Below are 13,938 nucleotides of genomic sequence, written 5' to 3' on the forward strand. Positions count from 1 at the left end.
TTCAACACAGATATAGGGCTTTCCCTTCTAGAAGGCCACGCTTCAGATGTCAGAGAGAGGTACAGAGAAACATCTTAGGACCCTCAGTAAGAATCCACAGGTATGAGGTATAAGAAGGTGACATCCTCACACCTACCACTTAAGGGTGACCAAGGGTAGGGATTGTGAATCAGGCCCCTAATGAACAGGATTGGAAGCAGCCGAGACTTTTCAGTGGACACCATTGAAGGTGGGAGAAGATACAACCACAGAGCAAAGGACATTAAATAAGGTCCTGTACTTGAACAACTTCTTGATAAACAGCAAGGAGTGGAGACCAGGTAAATAAAGCAGTCTTTATTCCTATACAGCACATACAGTCTAGAATGACATGGAATAAGTTTGATGCCGCCGCCACGTCTCCGCAGGTCCTACCTGATGCCCATGCAACGCATCGAACCTTCAGACTGTGCCAGCAGCTTCAGCTCTGGTCCCAGGACCTCCCCCCCAAGTTCACGAGAAAAGCCCCCCGCTCCCTGATTTGTAGGGCAGGGGGGGCAGGAATTAGCACTCGTCCTCCCCCAGTAGCTCAAACAAGTTCTTGTGGGACAACTTGCCCTTCATGGGCTTCTTGAAGGAGCCGGCATTTGACACTTCTGTGGTCGGCCCATCTTCATCAGCCTCTTCTTCTTCATCAGCATCCCGGTCCTTCTCTTCGTCTTCCTCCTCCCCAGAGCTTGAGATCTCTTCATCTTCCTCTTCGTCAGACTCTTGCGAGCCATCTCTGCGCCGGGACATCTGCAGAGCTGCAATGTCTGCCGTCTCAGGATGGTTCTCCCAGTTGTCTAATGGGGGGGGGGGGGAAAGAAAATAATATGAGAGGTAGGTCTGACTGATACAATATTTCAGAACTCATGTGAGCACGATTCTAGGTTATTACTTCATTCCCTTTCGGACATGCGTTTGTGGCATGGTCTAGCTTTCACTCTGCACTTCAAAAATCATCACTCAAAGAACCTGCAACACCATTGAGGGAACAGAGCAAGTGCTCGGAGGACTTCAGGGCCATGATGGCCTCATAGCGGAATGCATTAAGTTCAATTCCCTGCAGAGGCACCTAGCCTTCAATAAGCCTCCCCTCTGTAGGACCCCAGTCCCACTCTACAGTAAAAAGAGTAAGCTCACCACAGATAACTTTGTAACAGGTCCACTGAATTTATGGGACTGAGTCATTCTCTGAAAACTAAGAAGGTGGCATCAGAGCGCAGAGAAGACTGCCCCAGCAACTAACATCTGCAAGTTCTCTCGCAATACCCTGAGCTTTTCATGAAACCGTTAAGTTAAATAAACCATATATATTGTACAAAATAAATCACCGTGTTTAAACAGTCAATACTTTAAAATCAGATTGAAACAAAATTACAGACATACATAGAGGTTCGTCAAAACTTTAAATAGGCAAAACAACGGTCAAAATGCTTGACATAGTGAAAGTCTTCTTGGACCAGCAAACCGCATTTAAATCAATTTTTCGTACATCTATCCCGTTTTGCGACCTACAGGTTAATAAAAACTGCAAAATGCCAAGTGATGATAATTTGCTTCACAGGCACAATCTTACGCTCCAAGGGGGTTCACTGTGTCATTCCAAAGAGATGTCACTAATCTGAACCTTGTGCTGATTCAATCGATTCTACTGATGGAGATAACCACACCAGGAGCCAGTGACCGAGAGACCCATCCCTTTGCAGGAGGCTGGCTCGGCATACAGTGTGCAAAGCTAGGCACACTGTGGCAACCACACGTTGGTTTACATGGGTAAAAGCTAGATCACCAAAGGCTCAAAGTTTTATGGCAGCTTGGTGGAGAAGTTAGGCCAATCGTGGAGAAGTGCAAAGCATTTGTTGTACTCACAGTATCAATCTTACAACTCAAACACTCAAAGGAATAACTCGAGACCAATTTATAAAAATACTTCAGATTTTGATATAAATTTTAAGACCAAGATCATGACAATTGGTTAAGTACTTTTCAAGATATGAATTTTTGCAGTTTAATAAAAAGTCTTTTCGTGCATAATTACACACCATAGGAATCAATTGAGGATAACCTTTAAAAATACACAGAAAATCACACAGTAGCTTTACCAAGTTCTTCTTTTGCAGGTTGGTTGAGGTCATCGGTGCGCACACTGTGCCAGCCAGAGAAGTTCGGGCAGCTTCTGGTTCTGGCAAGAGCAGCGGGAAAAGGTCTCTGGAGCTGGCGGAGGGCCACTGTGAGGGACTACTTGGAAAAGCACTGAACAGGTAAGTTTAAAGGTGAATCCTGGGGGTCCCCTTGGAGTGTTGAGGTTGCAAGGAATGGGGGACCCTTAGGGTACAGTCCGTTCTTTGTTGCAGGGCACAGGGCGGCCGGGTGCAGAGCTAATCGGTGAACCAGGAGCTGTGAGCAAGGATCCTTAGAAGCAGGAGGTAGGCCTGTCCAAGGGTTGACTGCAGGACAATGGGGGCACTCTGGCGGGAGGTCTGGGTTGCTTCTGAAGTACCTCGACTGGGGCTGCCTCCTGGTCCTTTTACAGTCTCGGGTGGGCTGTTCTTCTTGGTGTCTGAGCTCAGATGACCAATACCCAGGGGTATCGGTACGAGTCAGCTGCTGAAGGGTGCAGTGCCACCAAGCTTGGCGCACTGGCAGGGTTTGTCCTTGCGCTCTTCAGGGTGAAGTCTGGTTTGGCTGCGGTGTCCGGAGTTAGCGTCCGATCAGTGAAGTGACCCTCACTGGCTACTTGGTTCCTTTTGGATTTAGAGGGGTACCTCCACTCTGAAGGGAGTTCCCTGGCAATCTGTGAAGCCTGGAGGTCCTCTGGGGTACTTTAGAGTTGTCCAGTTGTCAGGCAGCTCCTCAGCAGCGACCGTCGGTCCCTTTCTTGGTGCAGCAGGTCCAAAGTTATTGTGCCTGTGGATCTTCTTGTTGCAGGTCTTCTGTCCGTCAAATCTGATTTCTTGGTCTAGGGATGCCCATTAAATACTGTATTTAGTGGGTGTTTTTGGGGGAACCTGGTAGTGACCAATGGATCATCTACCTTAGGGTGGCTACACCCACTATGTGACCACTTCCGATGGGCATATGTTACTTTTCCTACACCTGAATGGCTATTTTCCTTCCATCCAAGATAGAGGAAAATAAAATGGAGAGTCCACCTCGCATGCAACACCTTAGGGGTGGTGCATGCCAAGTAGGACCCCTCCTCTTGCCCATTGTGCGTTTTCCCGCCGATGATCCCACCAAAAATGTAGGTTTGCAATGGGGGAGGCCACCTGTTGCTAGCAGCAGGCCTGGGGGTCGAGTTTCAAGGGCAGTAAGCCCTTTGAAGCTCACCAGCAGGGCAGTGCACATTCCTGGGGGAACCAACCAGGAAGGGCTTTGTTCCCAGTCCCAGAGAGCAGCAGCTCTCATCCCAGGGGTTCAGACGTGTGCCTGGAGGAGTCAGGGGCAGGCTGGATGTGACCAGCCAGCAACAATGCCAGGAAAGTTAGCTCCCCCCCTAGGAAGGGTACATTTTATATTAAATCCAACATTGGTACCAGTTTGGATTTATAATTCAGAATTGTTTGATACCAAACAACCCAGGGTTCAGAGTGGCCACCATGTAGTCGTTAAACCTCCACTGACCAGTGTCCAACACACGCATTTAAAATGGCTGCTCTGTTCACTCACTATGTCCCTGGTTTGGCAGGGACACAGTGAGGGCATATTGTTCATGCAGCTATTCCCCCATATACAGTATAGTGCACCATGTCTTAGGGCTGGAAGGCCTGTCCGAGGGGTGTCTTACCTATATTGCATGTAATGTGTAGTGGACAGGGTACACAGGCAGTGCGCCATGTCGAGTTTGAATTTTAGGATTGCACCAAGACGCTTGACCTGCAATGGCAGTGCTGGGTGCATCTGGATTCATGGCCCTTGAGGGTGGCACAATCAGTGCTGCTGCCCTCAGGGGCCTACCCTTAGTATCCCATGCCCTGGGTACCTATGTACCATTTACTAGGAACTTACAGTGGCAGCTAAAGGTTTTGCCAATTACCTTTGCAATTTTTAGGGAAAGAACTCTGGCACTGAGAACCTGGTTAGCAGGATCCCAGTGCACTCCAGTCCTAGGTGCATCCAAAAACCAGGCAAAAAGTGGGTTGTACTGCAACAGGGTGCCAGTTTCCCACAACCTACATCCACTGTCCTATCTTCAGAGACCACCTGACCATCCTTCTACTTCTACTTGACTTTAGAAAGTATTTTTAGATTGCTTTGACAGCTTTGGCCAAAGTGAATGCCAAAGTATTTACATTAAATCACCAACAACAATCTACAGTTGTGATAAAGCCATCTTCGTCAAGCTAGAAATGCCCATGGTAACACCTGCCTTTTTTCCAGATTGATTTGTTAACGGTTCATATTAATATTATCCGTTGTGGTGTATATCTGTGCTAATACTATATTCTTTCTCTCCTTTACTTCAATGCTAATATTTTTGTGCATTTTCATTGCATGTGATTTGGCCCTGGAATCCCGGGCAGGTGAAAATTTAGCGCTCGAGTTGGCCCTATGACGCTTGGGAGTCAGTCGACGGTTGGGCTGGGCCCAGAGGCATCGGTGACTGATTGAAGGTGTTCACTCACTATGTACTGCTCAAGGGACTCACTTTATTAATGCAACTGTATCTAACAAAAGAGTGATTTGGCAAGGAAGTATAAATCCGCAGCTGCGAGATACCACTGAGCATGCACACGCGCTCTCAACTATACAGCTCTTAGTTTGAATGACATATGCAAAACATTTTGTGTTGTGGTTAGTCTCCGAAAAAAGCAGAATTCTTCCTGAATCCATCCTTCCAGAGCGATTTGTGCTTCTTTCCCTAATGCTTTGGACCATTTTTGCTTCTGATACATGGAAGCATTACCTAGAATCTCATCTCAGCGAAGGACCATTAATGAAGAAGGTAGGTTTCTTTGTCCACCTCGGACACCCTTCTGGCCTTAGCGTGATGGAACGGTCAGTAAAACCTGGGGCTTTTACCACCCAGTCTCCTTTATTGTTTACAACGCTCAGTTTCAGGGCAAGTGCCTAGTTCTGTCCTAGCCCCGCTTCTACAGCATCTGATCACAGTCCCTGGTCACAGCCTCTGATCACAGCCCCTCCCCATCAGGTTCTCCAACTTCCTACTTTGGAGATAATTTGTTCTTGTAAGTCTGTGGCGATATTTCGAGGTCCGGCTCTTTTTACATTTACCCTGGATTTACTTTTTCTAGTGCTCTCTGGTTTTCTTAAACACTGTCTCTCCATCCGGCAGCCAACAATAGTCCATTCACCCTCACGGATGACAACTGATGCCTTCAAAACTCATCTTTAATTGGCTCTTCACTTCCAGCCCATGTACCCTTCATCATCAGGGTTCTGCAAGTTACTAACACAGCCTACATCTCTCATCTCTCCCTAACTGTGTACATGTAGTGAGATGAGCTATCTGGATTACCTCCTACCAACATCTCACATCTTCCAACATAAGGAGTTGTAGCAGCTGGACACATTGGTTTTAACCAGTTGACAGCCATGACATGTAAACAGGGAAACAAAACATGATAGAGGGGACTGCACTACTGCCTGTGAACAGACTCCAGGTTATTTCCCAAGAAGTAACAAGGAAGGAGAGTTAATCGCCGTCTCGGGGAAAAAAACACAGGATACCACAGACCGGTCTGGTATAGAATATTTGTTAGAAACACTGACGGGAAATTAAGAATAAATTTGAAATTTCAGGACAAAAAAATCAGACCAAAATATAAGTAGCTTGTGAAAGTCTTCGGCTCAAAATGGTTGATTTATGGAGAGATTATCTTCCATGGAAACCTCACCAGAGGTGCTGTATAAAGAAGGTGAGGCTAATAACAGAAATTCAACACTAAAAACACTGGCAAAAGAATTATGAGATAAGATTGAGTCCCTGGAAAGCAATGCAAGAAAGAACAAGTTAAGAGTCTGTAGGAAAGTACCATCTTCCCTGGCATGTTACCCCCATTTTTCACTGTATGTATGTTGTTTTTGCCCATGTGTCACTGGGATCCTGCCAGGCAGGACCCCAGTGCTCATAATGTATGCCCTGTATGTGTTCCCTGGGTGGTGCCTAACTGTATCACTGAGGCTCTGCTAACCAGAACCTCAGTGTTTATGCTCTCTCTGCTTTCTAACTTTGCAGGCTAGTGACTAACTTTACCAATTCTCATTGGCACACCGGTACACCCATATAATTCCCTTGTATATGGTACTTAGGTACCTAGGGTATTGGGGTTCCAGGAGATCCCTATGGGCAGCAACATTTCTTTTGCCACCCATAGGGAGTTCAGACAATTCTTACACAGGCCTGCCACTGCAGCCTGAGTGAAATAACGTCCATGTTATTTCACAGATATTTTGCACTGCACATAGGTAACTTATAAGTCACCTATATGTCTAACCTTCACTGGGTGAAGGTTGGGTGCCAAGTTACTTAGTGTGTGGGCACCCTGGCATTAGCCAATGTGCCCCCACAAAGTTCAGGGCACATTCCCCAGACTTTGTGAGTGTGGGGACACCATTACACGAATGCACTATACATAGGTCACTACTCCGAACATGGCCATGTAACATGTCTAAGATCATGGAATTGTCACCCCAATACCATTCTGGTATTGGGGGGACAATTCCATGATCCCCCGGTTCTCTAGCACAGAACCCGGGTGCTGCCAAACTGCCTTTCCGGGGTTTCCACTGCAGCTGCTGCCAACCCCTCAGACAGGATTCTGCCCTCCTGGGGTCCAGGCAGCCCTGGCCCAGGAAGGCAGAACAAAGGATTTCCTCTGAGGGAGGGTGTTACACCCTCTCCCTTTGGAAATAGGTGTGAAGGCTGGGGAGGAGTAGCCTCACCCAGCCTCTGGAAATGCTTTGATGGGCACAGATGGTGCCCATCCCTTCATAAGCCAGTCTACACCGGTTCAGGGATCCCCCCAGCCCTGCTCTGGCGCGAAACTGGACAAGGAAAAGGGGAGTGACCACTCCCCTGACCAGTACCTCCCAAGGGAGGTGCCCAGAGCTCCTCCAGTGTGTCCCAGACCTCTGCAATCTTGTAAACAGAGGTGTTGGGGGCATACTGGACTGCTCTGAGTGGCCAGTGCCAGCAGGTGACACCAGAGACCCCCTCTGATAGGCTCTTACCTTTCTTGGTGACCAATCCTCCTTTGTTGGTAGCCAAACCTCCTTTTCTGGCTATTTAGGGTCTCTCCTCTGGGGAATTCTTCAGATAACGAATGAAAGAGCTCACCAGAGTTCCTCTGCATCTCCCTCTTCGACTTCTGCCAAGGATCGACCGCTGACTGCTCCAGGATGCCTGCAAAACCGCAAAAAAGTAGCAAAACGACTACAAGCAACATTGTAGTGCCTCATCCTGCCGGCTTTCTCGACTGTTTCCTGGTGGTGCATGCTCTGGGGGTTATCTGCCTTCACCCTGCACTGGAATCCAAGAAGAAATCTCCACTGGGTCGACTGAATCTTCCCCCTGCTAACGCAGGCACCAAAAGACTGCATCACCGGTCCTCTGGGTCCCCTCTCATCCTGACGAGCATAGTCCCTGGAACACAGGAACTATATCCAAGTGACTCCCACAGTCCAGTGATCCTTCAGTCCAAGTTTGGTGGAGGTAAGTCCTTGCCTCCCCACGCTAGACTACAAACCTGTGTACTGCGTGATTTGCAGCTGCTTCGGCTCCTCTGCACTCTTCCAGGATTTCCTTTGTGCACAGCCTAGCCTGGGTCCCCAGCACTCCGTCCTGCAGTGCTCAACCCTTTGAGTTGGCCTCCCGCGTCGTGGGACTCTCCTTTGTGACTCTGAGCCAGTTCCAGTTCACAAATCTTCTAAGTGCCTGCTCCGGTACTTCGGCAGGTGCTGCCTGCTTCTGTGGGGGCTCTCTGAGTTGCTGAGCGCCCCCTCTGTCTCCTCCTCCAAGGGGCGACATCCTGGTCCTTCCTGGTCCCCAGCAGCACCCAAAAACCTCTACCGCGACCCTTGCAACTAGAAAGGCTGGTTTGCGGTATTTCTGCGTGGGCACACTTCTGCAACCCTCAGCACGACGTGGGACATCTTCCATCCAAAGGAGAAGTTCCTAGTCCTCTTCGTTGTTGCAGAATCCTAAGCTTCTTCCATCCGGAGGCAGCTTCCTTGCACCTTTATCCGGGGTTTTCTGGGCTCCTGCCCCCCCTGGACACTATCGCGACTCTTGGACTTGGTCCCCTTGCCTTGCAGGTCCTCAGGTCCAGGAATCTGTCTTCAGTGCTTTGCTGGTGTTTGTGGTTCTTGCAGAATCCCCCTATCACGAATATTGTGTCCTTTTGGGGTAGTAGGTGTACTTTACTCCTACTTTTCTGGTCTTGGGGTGGGGTATCTTGGACACCCTGACTGTTTTCTTACAGTCCCAGCGACCCTCTACAAGCTCCCATAGGTCTGGGGTCCATTCGTGATTTGCATTCCACTTTTGGAGTATATGGTTTGTGCTGCCCCTAGACCTATTGCAATGTATTGTAATTCTACAGTGTTTGCATTACTTTTCTTACTCTTACTTACCGGTTTTGGGTTTGTGTACATATAAATTGTGTATATTACTTAACTTCTTACTGAGGTTACTCAATGAGATACTTGTGGCAAATTGTCATAAAAATAAAGTACTTTATTTTTAGTAACTCTGTGTATTGTGTTTTCTTATGATATTGTGCATATGATATAAGTGGTATAGTAGGAGCTTTGCATGTCTCCTAGTTCAGCCTAAGCTGCTTTGCCAGAGCTACCTTCTATCAGCCTAAGCTACTAGAAACACCTCTATTCTACTAATAGGGGATAACTGGACCTGGCACAGAGTGTAAGTACCACAGGGTACCCACTATAAGCCAGGACAGCCTCCTACATTGGTGGCAGCGGTGGGATAAGTACTTGCAACTGCTTTACCACTTTGTCATTTTGTACTTTTCATAAGAGAGTCATATACCAAACAGTTCAGTATATGTACACTTAACCAAAAAAGTTTACTTTTCTATTCTAAAATGTTTTACAAAGTTCTGAAAAGTTTCTTAAAACTTCTAAGAAGTTTTCCAAAGTTTGAAAAAGTTTTTTCTATGTGCTTTCTTAAATTCTAAAACTTTTTCTTTCTCACTGTCCTTAAACCTTTACTGTCATGTCTGGTGTAGATTCCACTCTCAAAACTGTTAATGCAACATATGAGAGTTTGAACTATAAAGGTTTGAGGGGTCTCTGCCTGTATAGAGGTTTAAGTATAGGAACAAACCCTACAAAAAAAGAGTTTCTCTTTAATATGCTTGTTGTAGATGACCAGAACCAGTCTGGACCATCAAATGAGAGGTTAGAAAAGGGAGAAGCTTCCCAGTCTGATTCAGAGGAGTCCCCTGGAGAAGCTGGGGAGGGTTCTTACAAGGGTTTACCCCTAGTAGGACACCTAGTGATGCTGGTAGTGATAGAGGTTCCCATAACAGTAGGGCATCATTTATCCCTAGAGGCCAGGTTACCAGGGTCCAGACAGTTAGGGACAGATCCCCCTCTGAAACTTCCCACATTTCCTCTGTGTCAAAGCATTGCCAACCCACCCACCCTGAGGATAACTTGCTAGAAAGGGAACTCAAAATGTTGAGGGTTGAAGAGACCAGACTGAAGCTTAAACAGCAAAAGCTGGCCTTAGATAGGGAATCCCTAGACATTGAGAGGGAAAGACAGAGGTTGGGGTTAGTTCCATGGTGGCAGCAGCAGTATTACAGATAGTAATCCTGTAAAAGAGCATGATTCTAGGAATCTGCACAAGATAGTTCCGCCTTACAAGGAGGGGGTGACATTAACAAGTGGTTTGCTGCACTTGAGAGAGCCTGTAATGTACAGGGGGTCCCTCAAAGGCAGTGGGCTGCTATCCCATGGCTATCTTTCAGTGGAAAGGGTAGGGATAGGCTCCTTACTGTTAAGGAAAGTGATGCCAATACTACTATGACAGGGCTGATCTCATCCTGCTCATGGCAACAGATGAGGGACAGGGAGAAGAGAGTGACCCTCTCCCTGATCTCTACTCCACCACTGAAGCAGATGCCTTAGTGGAGGGAGTGGTTTTAGCAGATTGTCTAACTGCAGAACAGAAAGACAACTGCATCAATCGCCTAGGCCAATTTTCAGACCTCTTTTCACTTGTACCAGGTACAACATCCTGGTATCAACACAGAACTGACACTGGAGACAGCCTGTCTGTCAAAAGTAAAATTTATAGGCAGCCTGACCATGTCAGAGACTGCATTAAACAAGAGGTGCAGAACATGTTGGATTTAGGGGTGATTGAACCTTCTGAAAGCCCATGGGCTAGCCCAATGGTGCTTGTACCAAAACCTCACACCAAAGATGGAAAGAGAGAGATGAGGTTTTGTGTAGATTACAGAGGGCTCAATTAGGTAACCAAAACTGATACTCACCCTATACCCAGGGCAGATGATCTCATAGATACACTGGCTTCTGCAAAGTATCTTAGTACTTTGGATCTACAGGGAGTGCAGAATTATTAGGCAAATGAGTATTTTGACCACATCATCCTCTTTATGCATGTTGTCTTACTCCAAGCTGTATAGGCTCGAAAGCCTACTACCAATTAAGCATATTAGGTGATGTGCATCTCTGTAATGAGAAGGGGTGTGGTCTAATGACATCAACACCCTATATCAGGTGTGCATAATTATTAGGCAACTTCCTTTCCTTTGGCAAAATGGGTCAAAAGAAGGACTTGACAGGCTCAGAAAAGTCAAAAATAGTGAGATATCTTGCAGAGGGATGCAGCACTCTTAAAATTGCAAAGCTTCTGAAGCGTGATCATCGAACAATCAAGCGTTTCATTCAAAATAGTCAACAGGGTCGCAAGAAGCGTGTGGAAAAACCAAGGCGCAAAATAACTGCCCATGAACTGAGAAAAGTCAAGCGTGCAGCTGCCACGATGCCACTTGCCACCAGTTTGGCCATATTTCAGAGCTGCAACATCACTGGAGTGCCCAAAAGCACAAGGTGTGCAATACTCAGAGACATGGCCAAGGTAAGAAAGGCTGAAAGACGACCACCACTGAACAAGACACACAAGCTGAAACGTCAAGACTGGGCCAAGAAATATCTCAAGACTGATTTTTCTAAGGTTTTATGGACTGATGAAATGAGAGTGAGTCTTGATGGGCCAGATGGATGGGCCCGTGGCTGGATTGGTAAAGGGCAGAGAGCTCCAGTCCGACTCAGACGCCAGCAAGGTGGAGGTGGAGTACTGGTTTGGGCTGGTATCATCAAAGATGAGCTTGTGGGGCCTTTTCGGGTTGAGGATGGAGTCAAGCTCCACTCCCAGTCCTACTGCCAGTTCCTGGAAGACACCTTCTTCAAGCAGTGGTACAGGAAGAAGTCTGCATCCTTCAAGAAAAACATGATTTTCATGCAGGACAATGCTCCATCACACGCGTCCAAGTACTCCACAGCGTGGCTGGCAAGAAAGGGTATAAAAGAAGGAAATCTAATGACATGGCCTCCTTGTTCACCTGATCTGAACCCCATTGAGAACCTGTGGTCCATCATCAAATGTGAGATTTACAAGGAGGGAAAACAGTACACCTCTCTGAACAGTGTCTGGGAGGCTGTGGTTGCTGCTGCACGCAATGTTGATGGTGAACAGATCAAAACACTGACAGAATCCATGGATGGCAGGCTTTTGAGTGTCCTTGCAAAGAAAGGTGGCTATATTGGTCACTGATTTGTTTTTGTTTTGTTTTTGAATGTCAGAAATGTATATTTGTGAATGTTGAGATGTTATATTGGTTTCACTGGTAATAATAAATAATTGAAATGGGTATATATTTGTTTTTTGTTAAGTTGCCTAATAATTATGCACAGTAATAGTCACCTGCACACACAGATATCCCCCTAACATAGCTAAAACTAAAAACAAACTAAAAACTACTTCCAAAAATATTCAGCTTTGATATTAATGAGTTTTTTGGGTTCATTGAGAACATGGTTGTTGTTCAATAATAAAGTTAATCCTCAAAAATACAACTTGCCTAATAATTCTGCACTCCCTGTAACTGCAGGGTATTGGCAGATTAGATTGGCAGAAGATGCTAAACCCAAGACTGCATTTTCTACTATAGGAGGACACTACCAATTCACAGTAATGTCCTTTGGTTTGAAAAATGCACCTGCCACTTTTCAGAGGTTGGTGAACACAGTCCTGCAAGGGTTGGAGGCTTTCAGTGCAGCATATGTAGATGATATTGCTGTCTTTAGCTCAACCTGGGATGATCACCTGGTCCACCTATGGAAAGTTGTGGAGGCCCTGCAAAAGGCAGGCCTCACTATTAAGGCCTCAAAGTGCTAGATAGGGTAGGGAAAGGTGGTTTATCTGGGCCACCTGGTTGGTGGAGAACAGATTGCACCACTACAGGGGAAAATCCAGACAATCATGGATTGGGTTCCCCCTACAACTCAGACCCAGGTGAGAGCCTTTTTAGGCCTCACAGGGTATCATCATCACTTTATTTCGGTAAAAACATATCATAAAAGTACAGTACAAAACAATCCAGGAAGTAAAATAGGAATAAAAATAAGTAAAATTGGAATCGAACTCTAAAATCAGCGAAGTTTAAGACAGGATAAAACAGTAGCAAAAAAACAAAACAAATTCCCTTGAATATAAAATATGGAGGAAATATGCAACCTCAGCTAGATAATAATTACAATAAGCTGGTGTCCATGCACTTATGTATTACAGCCATGCACAGCTGTCTAAAATGCCAAATAGATTCAAAGAATTTTGCCAAAGGGCACACAATTTGTGCAGATGAGTCAGACTTTAGTACTCTCAAAGCAGGTAAGCAGTTCCTAAAGCCCAATTGTTTGCATAAAGGGATAATCCAGAGTGCCCTCTCTTTACAATATGCAGGACATTGAAAAAGAACATGGGTAGCAGTCTCTTCCTTGTCACAGCCCATCGGACATAGCTTGGACCTGTTGTTTGTGGTGGACCATTTATAAGTTAGGGTGCGCAGAGGAAGAGACCCTATTCTAAATCTAGTGTAAAGGGCACGCGCGAATGGCGAGAGTACTAAATCCATGTAGAACTCAAACTCATAATGGCATTGTGTGAGAAGGTAGCCTCTTTCTAGCCTTGTTACCCCCACTTTTGGCCTGTTTGTGAGTGTATGTCAGGATGTTTGTCACTGTTTCCACTGTCTCACTGGGATCCTGATAGCCAGGCCTCAGTGCTCATAGTGAAAACACTATGTTTTCAGTATGTTTGTTATGTGTCACTGGGATCCTGCTGGTCAGGACCCCAGTGCTCATAGGTTTGTGGCCTATATGTATGTGTCACTGGGACCCTGTCACACAGGGCCCCAGTGCTCATAGGTGTGCATGTATATGTTCCCTGTGTGGTGCCTAACTGTCTCACTGAGGCTCTGCTAACCAGAACCTCAGTGGTTATGCTCTCTCATTACTTTCAAATTGTCACTAACAGGCTAGTGACCAATTTTACCAATTTACATTGGCTTACTGGAACACCCTTATAATTCCCTAGTATATGGTACTGAGGTACCCAGGGTATTGGGGTTCCAGGAGATCCCTATGGGCTGCAGCATTTCTTTTGCCACCCATAGGGAGCTCTGACAATTCTTACACAGGCCTGCCACTGCAGCCTGAGTGAAATAACGTCCACGTTATTTCACAGCCATTTTACACTGCACTTAAGTAACTTATAAGTCACCTATATGTCTAACCTTTACCTGGTAAAGGTTAGGTGCAAAGTTACTTAGTGTGAGGGCACCCTGGCACTAGCCAAGGTGCCCCCACATTGTTCAGAGCCAATTCACTGAACTTTGT

General features: G+C 46.3%; 1 protein-coding gene across 1 annotated transcript in view; it reads right to left on the minus strand.

The window, feature by feature from the left end:
• Positions 1-321: 321 nt before the first annotated feature.
• GNL1 (G protein nucleolar 1 (putative)) overlaps positions 322-13,938 on the minus strand; it is a 272,389-nt gene continuing 258,772 nt past the window's right edge. The window contains exon 12 of the mRNA XM_069241958.1: positions 322-824. Coding sequence (XP_069098059.1) covers positions 544-824 — 281 coding nt within the window. The 3' untranslated portion in view covers positions 322-543. The remainder of the gene's footprint in view (positions 825-13,938) is intronic.

This window comes from Pleurodeles waltl, chromosome 6, assembly GCF_031143425.1.
Source record: "Pleurodeles waltl isolate 20211129_DDA chromosome 6, aPleWal1.hap1.20221129, whole genome shotgun sequence".
Taxonomy (NCBI): Eukaryota; Metazoa; Chordata; class Amphibia; order Caudata; family Salamandridae; genus Pleurodeles; species Pleurodeles waltl.